General features: G+C 40.7%; 1 protein-coding gene across 2 annotated transcripts in view; it reads left to right on the forward strand.

Annotated features, from left to right (window-relative positions):
• PTPRJ (protein tyrosine phosphatase receptor type J) overlaps positions 1-11,842 on the forward strand; it is a 175,381-nt gene that overhangs the window by 130,386 nt on the left and 33,153 nt on the right. For both annotated transcript variants that reach the window (XM_081238649.1, XM_081238650.1), the window contains 3 exons: positions 321-572; positions 8,686-8,943; positions 9,699-9,977. In XM_081238649.1, coding sequence (XP_081094775.1) covers positions 321-572; positions 8,686-8,943; positions 9,699-9,977 — 789 coding nt within the window. The remainder of the gene's footprint in view (positions 1-320; positions 573-8,685; positions 8,944-9,698; positions 9,978-11,842) is intronic.

Below are 11,842 nucleotides of genomic sequence, written 5' to 3' on the forward strand. Positions count from 1 at the left end.
GCAGCCAGCAGTGGCCAAGGTCCTCCAGTGCCTGAGCCCTTGACCCACGAGAATTTATGCCTCTTCTCATTTCCTTTGAATGACTTTGTACAACTTAAACACCAGTTTCTGCACTCCTGTGGCCAAGTGTTCTCTTGTTGGTTAGAAACATGAGTTTCTGAGGGGCTTGTGTTGTAGGTGATAATACAAAAAAGAGAAAAAGAGAGGTTGGGTGTCCCAAGTGTACGTTTAATCGCATTGTAAATATTTTGTGAGGTTCAGTCACCCTTGTCTACTGGAGAAATAGATTCTTAATCTAGCCATTTACTTTCTACCCACAGCCCCCAGTCCAGTTTCTGACTTTCGAGTGACAAGTGTCAGCACAAGGGAAATTGGCTTAGCATGGAACAGCAATGACTCTAATTTCTTTGAGATAAATATCACATGGAATGAAGTTAGAGAATGTCAAACAACCACCGAACAAAGTATTGTCATTGGTGACTTATACCCTGGAACCAAGTATCGTTTTGACATATTTCCACAAGGACCAAATGGGACTAGAGGGGATTCCCAAACAGTTTACAATACAACTGGTAAGCAAATAGGTCGTATTTTCTGAGAAACAGTCATGTTTCTTAACGGAAGTCAGTATAATTTATAAATGTCAAATTTTCCAAATATTGCTTTTCTTTTAATTAAGAAAAACTTTTAAACAAATTTATAATGACAGCAATGCATATTCATTATATAAAATACAGACAAGCAAAAAGAAAAATCACATGTAAACCAACAACCAGAGATAATAACTAATAGCTTTTGATGCGTGATGTTTTAGAATTTTAAGGTGTAGAAAGGTGTGTGTGTGTGTGTGTATATATATTTTAACAAATATTAAAATCCTGTACATGTGTTATCTGCTTTTTTCATTTCAAGTTTATTGTGACTATTCTTCCCTATTAGCATAAATATTTCTGCAGGATAATTTTTTTTCTTTATTAAACATCTTTATTGGAGTATAATTGCTTTACAATGGTGTGTTAATTCTGCTTTATGACAAAGTGAATCAGTTATACATATACATATGTCCCCATATCTCTTCCCTCTTGCGTCTCCCTCCCTCCCACCCTCCCTATCCCACCCCTGTAGGTGGTCACAAAGCACCGAGCTGATCTCCCTGTGCTATGTGGCTGATTCCCACTAGCTATCTATTTTACATTTGGTAGTGTATATATGTCCATGCCACTCTCTCACTTTGTCCCAGGTTACCCTTCCCCCTCCCCGTATCCTCAAGTCCATTCTCTACTAGGTCTGTGTCTTTGTTCCCATCTTGCCCCTAGGTTCTTCATGACCATTTTTTTTTCTTAGATTCCATATATCTGTGTTAGCATATGGTATTTGTTTTTCTCTTTCTGACGTACTTCACTCTGTATGACAGACTCTAGGTCCATCCACCTCATTACAAATAGCCAATTTTGTTTCCTTTTATGGCTGAGTAATATTCCATTGTATATATGTGCCACATCTTCTTTATCCATTCATCTGTTCATGGACACTTAGTTGCTTCCATGTCCTGGCTATTGTACATAGAGCTGCAATGAATATTTTGGTACTGACTCATTTTGAATTATGGTTTTCTCAGAGTACATGCCCAGTAGTGGGATTGCTGGGGCGTATGGTAGTTCCATTTTTAGTTTTTAAGGGAACCTCCATACTGTTCTCCATAATGGTTGTATGAATTTACATTCCCAGCAACAGTGCAAGAGGGTTCCCTTTTCTCCACACCCTCTCCAGCAATTATTGTCTGTAGATTTTTTGATGATGGCCATTCTGACCAGTGTGAGGTGATATCTCATTGTAGTTTTGATTTGCATTTCTCTAATGATTAATGATGTTGAGCATTCTTTCATGTGTTTGTTGGCAATCTGTATGTCTTCTTTGGAGAAATGTCTATTTAGGTCTTCTGCCCATTTTTGGATGGGGTTGTTTGTTTTTTTGATACTGAGCTGCGTGAGCTGCTTGTAAATTTTGGAGTTTGGTCCTTTGTCAGTTGCTTCGTTTGCAAATATTTTCTCCCATTCTGAGTGTTGTCTTTTCATCTTGTTTATGGTTTCCTTTGCTGTGCAAAAGCTTTTCCGTTTCATTAGGTCCCATTTGTTTATTTTTGTTTTTATTTCCGTTTCTCTGGGAGGTGGGTCAAAAGGATCTTGCTGTGATTTATGTCATAGAGTGTTCTGCCTATGTTTTCCTCTAAGAGTTTGATAGTTTCTGGCCTTACATTTAGGTCTTTAATCCATTTTGAGTTTATTTTTGTGTATGGTGTTAGGGAGTGTTCTAATTTCATTCTTTTACATGTAGCTGTCCAGTTTTCCCAACACCACTTATTGAAGAGGCTGTCTTTTCTCCACTGTATATTCTTGCCTCCTTTATCAAAGATAAGGTGACCATATATGCGTGGGTTTATCTCTGGGCTTTCTATCCTGTTCCATTGCTCTATATTTCTGTTTTTGTGCCAGTACCATACTGTCTTGATTACTGTTGCTTTGTCTGAGGTCAGGGAGCCTGATTCCTACAGCTCCGTTTTTCTTTCTCAGGAGTGCTTTGGCTATTCGGGGTCTTTTGTGTTTCCATACAAATTGTGAAATTTTTTGTTCTAGCTCTGTGAAAAATGCCATTGGTAGTTTGATAGGGATTGCATTGAATCTGTAGATTGCTTTGGGTAGTAGAGTCATTTTCACAATGTTGATTCTTCCAATCCAAGAACATGGTATATCTCTCCATCTATATGTATCATCTTTTATTTCCTTCATCAGTGTCTTATAATTTTCTACATACAGGTCTTTTGTCTCCTTAGGTAGGTTTATTCCTAGATATTTTATTCTTTTTGTTGCAATGGTAAATGGGAGTGTTTTCTTTTTTTTTTTTTGCGGTACGCGGGCCTCTCACTGTTGTGGCCTCTCCCGTTGCGGAGCACAGGCTCCGGATGCGCAGGCTCAGCGGCCATGGCTCACGGGCCCAGCCGCTCCGCGGCATGTGGGATCCTCCCGGACCGGGGCATGAACCCATGTCCCCTGCATCGGCAGGCAGATTCTTAACCACTGCGCCACCAGGGAAGCCCGGGAGTGTTTTCTTGATTTCACTTTCAGATTTTTCATCATTAGTGTATAGGAATGCCAGAGATTTCTGTGCATTAATTTTGTATCCTGCTACTTTACCAAATTCATTGATTAGCTCTAGTAGTTTTCTGGTGGTATCTTTAGGATTCTCTATGTATAGTATCATGTCATCTGCAGACAGTGACAGCTTTACTTCTTCTTTTCCGATTTCGATTCCTTTTATTTCTTTTTCTTCTCTGACTGCTGTGGCTAAAACTTCCAAAACTATGTTGAATAATAGTGGTGAGAGTGGGCAACCTTGTCTTGTTCCTGATCCTAGTGGAAATGGTTTCAGTTTTTCACCATTGAGGATGATGTTGGCTGTGGGTTTGTCATATATGGCCTTTATTATGTTGAGGAAAGTTCCCTCTATGCCTCCTTTCTGGAGGGTTTTTTTTTTTTATCATAAATGGGTATTGAATTTTGTCGAAAGCGTTCTCTACATCTATTGAGATTATCATATGGTTTTTCTCTTTCTATTTGTTAATATGGTTTATCACACTGATTGATTTGCGTATATTGAAGAATTCTTGCATCCCTGGGATAAACCCCACTAGATCATGGTGTGTGATCCTTTTTATGTGCTGTTAGGTTCTGTTTACTAATATTTTGTTGAGGATTTTTGCATCTATGTTCATCAGTGATATTGGCCTGGAGTTTTCTTTCTTTGTGACATCTTTGTCTGGTTTTGGTGTCAGGGTGATGGTGGCCTTGTAGAATGAGTTTGGGAGTGTTCCTCCTTCTGCTGTATTTTGGAAGAGTTTGAGAAGGATAGGTGTTAGCTCTTCTCTAAATGTTTAATAGCATTCGCCTTTGAAGCCATCTGGTCCTGGGCTTTTGTTTGTTGGAAGATTTTTAATCACAGTTTGAATTTCAGTGCTTGTGATTGGTCTGTTCATATTTTCTATTTCTTCCTGGTTCAGTCTCAGAAGGTTGTGCATTTCTAAGAATTTGTCCATTTCTTCCAGGTTGTCCATTTTATTGGCATAGAGTTGCTTGTAGTAATCTCTCATGATCCTTTATATTTCTGCAGTGTCCGTTGTTACTTCTCCTTTTTCATTTCTAATTCTATTGATTTGTGTCTTCTCCCTTTTTTTCTTGATGAGTCTGGCTAATGGTTTATCAATTTTGTTTATCTTCTCAAAGAACCAGCTTTTAGTTTTATTGATCTTTGCCATCATTTCCTTCATTTCTTCTTTTGTTGTTTGTTTGTTTGTTTTTTGCGGTACGCGGGCCTCTCACTGTTATGCCCTCTCCTGTTGCGGAGCACAGGCTCTGAACGTGCAGGCTTGGCGGCCACGGCTCACGGGCCCAGCCACTCTGCGGCATGTGGGATCTTCCCGGACTGGGGCACGAACACGTGTCCCCCTGCATCGGCAGGCGGACTCTCTACCACTGCGCCACCAGGGAAGCCCCGTTTCCTTAATTTCTTTTTCATTTATTTCTGATCTGATCTTTATGATTTCTTTCCTTCTCTGCAGGATAATTTTAATACCTGCCTGGCATTCCATTGTCTAAATCAGGAGTCAGCAGGTAAAAATGGCCCATGGGCCAAATCTGGCCCACTGCCTGTTTTTTTATAGAGTGTAAGTTTTATTGGAACACAACCATGCTCATTTCTTTATATAAAGTCTATGGCTTCTTTTGTGCTAGAAATGAATAGTTGCCACAGAGAATAAATGGCCTGCAAAACCTAAAATATTCATTCTGTGGTCCATATAGAAAAAGTTCGCTGACCCCTTGGTTAGATCAGTGGTTCTCAAAGTGTGGTCCAGGGATCTCTGGGAGTCCCCTAGATTCTTTCAAGGGGGGTCTGTAAGGTATTATTATTATTTTTAAAAATTTATTTATTTTATTTATTTATTTTTGGCTGAGTGGGGTTTCTGTTGCTGCTTGCGGGCTTTCTCTAGTTGTGGTGATCAGGGGCTACTCTTTGTTGCGGTGTGAGGGCTTCTCATTGCAGTGGCTTCTCTTGTTGTGGAGCACGGACTCTAGGCACATGGGCTTCAGTAGTGTGGCTCTCGGGCTCTAGAGCGCAGGCTCAGTAGTTGTGGCGCACGGGCTTAGTTGCTCTGTGGCATGTGGGATCTTCCCGGACCAGGGCTTGAACCTGTGTCACCTGCACTGGGAGGCAGATTCTTAACCACTGAACCACCAGGGAAGCCCTGTGAAGTATTATTATCATAATAATATTGGAATGCTATTTGGCTTCTTCACTCTCATTCTCTCATGATGAGTGTACAGTGGAGTTTTCTAGATGCTCTGTGACATGGGATGAAATCATTTTTTCTGTTGGCTAATGGAATGCATGCTCGTGTATTCTTATGTTTTATATATTTTCCTCATTAAAATTTTTCTATTACAGCATACATAAATATAACCTAAATAAATAAAAATTCTCTGAGAGCCTTAATAAGTTTTAAGAAGATAAAGGGGTCCTGAAACCCTAAAGTTTATAAATATTTAACTACTCCCTATTGTTGGGCAGGTAGATTATTTATAGTCTTTCATAAACAACATTGTGATACAGTAGTTCTGTTAGTTCTATGAGGCATATTGATATTGATAAAAATATTTCATGAAAACTATTGCTCATTATTGTTTTTAAATTTTGAAATGAAATTTTTGGGAAAGCTTAGAAAACATACAGTATTCCTTGATCTTTGATTGCAAGAGAATTGAAATCTTTTCCACAGAAGGGAGGAATAAAGAAATGAGACTGATTCCTTGAGCCATGTGTGAAGTCATTTGGACTCTTGAGATTCTTCTTGTGTAGGTTTCTTCAACTCTGTTGGTTGGGTTAAGCACTGATAGCTACTAGGAAGATCTGCTTCCAAAATATGGGAACTGCTAAAATGCATCCCTCAGATGAAGTGCAGTAATTCCTTTTCAAGTCTGAATTTCAGATTAGACTTTTGAGGTAGGGTCATAGTATCAACATATATTTTTTTCTTTCTTTTTGAGAATGTTGCTAATGGTAAAGACATCACCATTGTGGGGTCCCTTTGATATCGTATGACTTGCCAACGACCAGAATTTAATGTAATAATAACATAATGTACTAGGGGTCTACAAATGGCTGGGCTGTCATCCTGTATTTAAACATTTTGAACACAACTCCATGAGGTAGGGACTATTATCATCTCTATTTTATAGAGTAGGAAATGGGGACTCTGTGAACTTAAGTAACTGGCCCAGGGTGACAAGGTAGTGAACTGGCCTCTGTCTGACTTTGAAGACTGAGGTCTTAACCAGAGTGTGGACTGTACTTTGATATGGTGCAGCTGCAAAAGTAATTTAAGTCTATTCATAAGGAGAAGGCATCTCTTGTACTATTGCCTATAATTGTCCGGTTGAATGGAAATCAAGAAGAGCTGTGATAAGGCACTAGACTCTTAGGGTATTACCATTCTATTATTGACCAATGTTCATTATTATTGGGGAGAATAAATGTAACAGCATTAAAGGCAATTTTGAAAAAGGGAAACAAATACCGTATGACCCAGCAATTCCACTCCTACATGTATATATATTTCCAAAAGAATTGAAAGCAGGGCCTTGAACAGTTATCTCTACACCAATGTTCATAGGAGCATGATTCACAATAGCTAAAAGGTGGAGGCAACCAAGTGTCCATCAACAGAGGAATGGATAGACAAAATGTGGTATATTCGTACGATAGAATATTATTTAGCCATAAAAAGGAACAAAGTACTGAGACATGCTATAGTGTGGATAAATCTTGAAAACATTATGCTAAGTGCAAAAAGCTGGACACAGAAGGACAACTACCGTATGAATCCACTTATATGAGATGCCTAGAATAGGCATGTTCACAGAGACAGACGGTAGAAGAGAGGGGCTGGGAAGAGGGAGGAATGAGGGTTGTTGTTTCATGGGAGCAGAGTTCGTGTTGGGGATGATGAAATGTTTTGGGTACAGATGATGGTGATGGTGACACAACATTGTGAATGTATTTAATGCTACTGAGTTGTACACTTAAAATGGTTAAAATGATAAATATTATGTTGTGTGTATTTTACTACCACAAAAAGGCAGGGAAACAAAAATAACTCCACTTTTCTAACCCAACTGAATTCCTTTTCTATCTGTGTCCATGATCATATGTTTAGTTTATATCACCGTAATTATTATATGAATTATTTTATTTTGTATTTGAACTTTTTCTTTTAACTCCATATATATCATAACTTCCCTCCTGTAGTTGTTATGGTTTTCATATTTGTTGTTTTTTTTTTTTTTTTTTGCGGTACGCGGGCCTCTCACTGTTGTGGCCTCTCCCGTTGTGGAGCACAGGCTCCGGATGCGCAGGCTCAGCGGCCATGGCTCACGGGCCCAGCCGCTCCGCGGCATGCGGGATCCTCCCGGACCGGGACACAAACCCGTGTCCCCTGCATCGGCAGGTGGACTCTCAACCACTGCGCCACCAGGGAAGCCCGGTTTTCATGTTTTTAGTGGCTGCAGACTATTTCATCTTGTAGCCAGATCACAATGTATGTATAGCCCTTCCCTTTTTATGGAATATTTAGGTTGTTTCTACTATTTTTATGTTTATAGGAAACTGCTGGCTTTCATGGTCTTCTTTCTGTGGAATCCCTTTAACATCAGGAATCCGGTGGTAGGGAAAGAAGATTCTCAGTTACTTTCCTTTAAGGAGAACCTACTTAAAAATTAATTTTTGAGCAGATAGTACATGCATGTGGTACAAAATTTTAAAAACTACAAAGGGTTTTACAGTGAAAATGTTCCCCTCTTTTGTCCCCTATCTACTCAACTTGCCTCTTTAGAGGTGACCTTGGTTACTGGGTAAAGAGAGAAAAGTTTTGTAAGCAAGGGCAGGAAAGAGGTCCTGTTATCTAGTTGTTTCCGGGATCTGTGCATTCATATTGCAGCTGGTTCAGTGTGTAGAGGTGAGATGATCCGAATACAGAACCCAGAGGACTCACTGGGTGATATCAGTTCTGACTCCCAGCTCTGAGCATGGAGGGCATGTGCGCTTTTTCCCTTCGTCACTCCAGCCTCAAATACTCCCACTCAGTGTCAACTCTATTTCAGTTTTTCTCTTCAGTATGTCTGTCTATGTTATAGAAAGATGTTTTCTTTTGAGGGAACGAATTAAAAAAACTACTTATTGAGATATAGTACACATACTGAAAAGCACACACATCCTGAGTACATAGTTTGATGAATCTTCACAAACAGCACCCATCTGGTCCCTAGCACTCAGATCAAGAAACTGACCATGATTTCCACTCCAGAAGACCCCCGAAGGGGGCATCTCTATGCCAAAAGCAAAAGACCAGAAAACTGATAGGATAAGCTGGTAAGTTCATCTGTGTTACAGAAGAGCCAAAATTCTTGAAAGAACTGAGTGTGTGTGTTTCTCCCCTAAGTTTTAGAGTTTGCCCTACGTGAACTTATTTGAGGGTTTGATGGCCAAAGAGCAAGTTCTCTTGTCAGACTCTTTGGAATAAAGCTGGACGTTATGATGGTCATTAATAGACTTCCTTTTTTCTTCCTTTCCTCTGACCAGACCTCGGTGCAGTGTTTGATATCCGTGTGGTCAATGTCACCACAACCGACATGCAGTTGGCGTGGCGGAATACAGACAATGTTACTGGGTACATCTACTGTGTAGTGATACAGTCTGAGCACAGCTCTAACCAGACAAATAGTTCTCATGAAGCCATCACTCTCGGGGGCCTGATCCCGGGCACCTTATATAACATCACAATCTTCCCAGAAATGAACGGTTGCTCAGGGAATTCCAGCTCCACCGCACAGTACACACGTAAGTGTCTTCGAACACCCTCCTAAGGGAGTATTCTCCCTTTCACTTGGAGGATGGGAAGTAAGCATTGGTTAAATGATGGAATAAGAGGCTCTTGTGTTTCTGGGCTCCAGGTAGAATGTGAAACTGTGTAAGCTGGAAACATCGGCCTCAGCAAATGTTCTTCTGTGCTCTTAGGGCACTTGGTGCTGAGCCATATGAACTTTGAATTGTCTTCTGAAGCAGAAAGGGATCCCATAAGCATGGAAAACATGACTATTCATTCTCTAGTCTGGAATACAGACTAGAGGAGGGTCACCCTGTCATGTTGGCATTGGAAGCTGCAGCCCAAATGAGGCGCTTTGCATGCAAAAGTGAGGGAACTACTTTGGTAATATTTGACCTAAGTATATGGTAGAAATGGTAGTTTATAATGTCTTTTTCATATGTTTTTCTCTTTCGTTAATCATATTTCAAAAACAGATAGAAATTACATCTTGAAAATATATTTCAGTTAAAGTATTAAGAGAAGCCTGAAAAACTTTCATTCTTTTGAGATTTAATCTGTATAATTATTTTCTGAATGTCGTTTTTGGGAAGCGTTCCATCTTTCGAGTCCAGCAAATATTAGCTTTATTTATTCTTTCCCAAAAGGAGCCAGACTATTTTTATTTTTTATTAAATTAAATTTAATGAATTTTCTGGCTAATTTTACATGCAAATAATAAAATGGTTCATGCTAATCCATGCTTTTTTTTTAAAAAAAAAAAACTAAGGGCCCAGCAATGTGTCCAACATTGAAGTAAGGACCAACACCACAGCAGCAACCTTAAACTGGCAGAACTTTGATGAAGCCTCTTTGAGGTACACCTACCGCCTTCTAATTGAGCAGGATGGAAATTCCAGCAAAGCCACACAAATAGTCACAGACATTGGCATCACCTATGCTACAGTCACCGAGTTAACACCTGGCTCCTCATACACCGTAGAGATCTTCACACAGGTGGGGAATGTCACCGAGTCACTGGTACCTGGCTGGCAGTCATTCTGTACAGGTGAGTAGTCCCCCGTGCCTCTTGGACTCCTTCTTGTGTGATGCTGGTCTTGCACATAGGTTCTTGAAATAAACTCTAGTTGATTAGCTTTTGTGTGGTGTGTGATAATAGACCCTAAGCTCTCTGAGCATCCTATTAGCTTATTAGTGCTATCTTGCTACCCGCATCATTTATTCATTCAACAGATATGTATTGAGCATTTACTATATGCCAGGCACTGTTAAAGGACACAGACAAGTCCCTGCCTTTCTGGAACTTTTATTCTGGTAGGGAAGACATAATAAACAAGATAAATAGGTTATTAGCTGATGATTACTAAGGAGGGGGGAATAAACAAGGATGGGGGAAATGAGATGTTTATCTTGGGAAGGCTTCATTGAAAAGGTGACTTTTGAGCAAAGACTTGAAGGGTGTAAAGCAGGCCATGTGAATGTTGGGGCGTAGAGCATTACAGGCAGAGGGGCAGCCAGTGCTGGGGTGCCGAGCCTGGAGCGTGCCTGCTGTATTGAAGAAAGAGCAGGAGGTCAGGGTGGCAGAGGTGGATCCATGGGAGCAAGAGGGGGAGGGGTAGGAGGTGAGGCCCAAGATGCAAGAGGTGATGGGCCAGGGCATGGATGATGTCCGGGCTTGTAGTTCATAGTTCGGCTTTTACGCTGAAGAAGACGGAAAGGATATTGTTCAAATGGATGCTCAAGCTTTTTTGCCTTTCTTGATCCTGAATGTCTCGATGCAAAAGGTGTGATCTTTTAAAGGGAAGACGAGCCCTGTGTTTAACTGAGGGAACTTTCAGAGAGTAATCCGGGGAATGTTTTGTGGATGGCTGTGAGTACTTCTGCTGACAGTTTTGATCATGGGGCCTTTATCACCTCTGTATCTGTGTAGCACCCTACTCCCTACCCTCTTTGCACATGCTTCCTCTCTTCCTTAGACCAAACCATTCAAATGTGTTTAGGCTGATTTGGAAGGGGAACAGGGGTCTCATCGGATCAGCCTCCCTGGTAGTGTAGGAGCTGGAACCCTGATGACCTCTGAGTTTTCACATGGAGTGGCTAAAGGGATCCCTGCAGCTTTGAGTCCCTTCTGCTAACTCAGGCTCCATTCACAGGGTCTAGACTCTGATCTTTGGTATTGGGGTAGCTTCCATGGCTAATGTTTGTCTTAGCTACAATTATTGTAGCCTATAGCAAAAGAAAGATATCTGTGAGCATTTATGAGTGGGGGTGGATGGGACAGGAACAGTGGGAGTAGGTATGCATTGGGCAGGTTACCTTTCCAGGCCTCAGGTGGAGAATGTGGGCATTGCACTAGGTGACTCTTTAGAACTTCTCCTGCTTTAAAACACTGCAACATTAAAGTAATGATAATATTCCTCCCCACCCCCGGTACATTAATACAGAGTTTCCCATTTACATCAGTTTTTTGTTGGCCCTCAATAAAACACTATTGGCCCTCAGATAGGTAGAGACAAATAACACCACATTTTAGAGATGAAGAAACCGATACCGTTTACCATTGATTATTTAGCCTGTTGTATGTGTAGAAAACACGCTGGACTTGGATTTAGAAAACCTGAGATCCAGTTTTGGCTTCGCCACTGACCAGCCATGTCATCTTTAGCAAATTGCTTAATCTCTCTAAGCCTCAGTTGATTCATCTGCAAAATAGGACAATATTAACCCTGCCTGTTCCAGAAAGATTGTCAAGTGGGCCCCAAAATGAGGTGACGCAGGCGAAGAAGTTGCTACCGCCTCCACTGTATTGTCGCTACCTCTCATGGAGCCCTGTGCTCTTCCAGCCTGGACCCTGACAGCCACTGTTTCATTTAATCCTCAGACAGTCCTGCGGTTGAGGCTCAGAACAGTTGG

This window comes from Mesoplodon bidens (assembly GCF_964165515.1).
Source record: "Mesoplodon bidens genome assembly, chromosome: 7".
Taxonomy (NCBI): Eukaryota; Metazoa; Chordata; class Mammalia; order Artiodactyla; family Ziphiidae; genus Mesoplodon; species Mesoplodon bidens.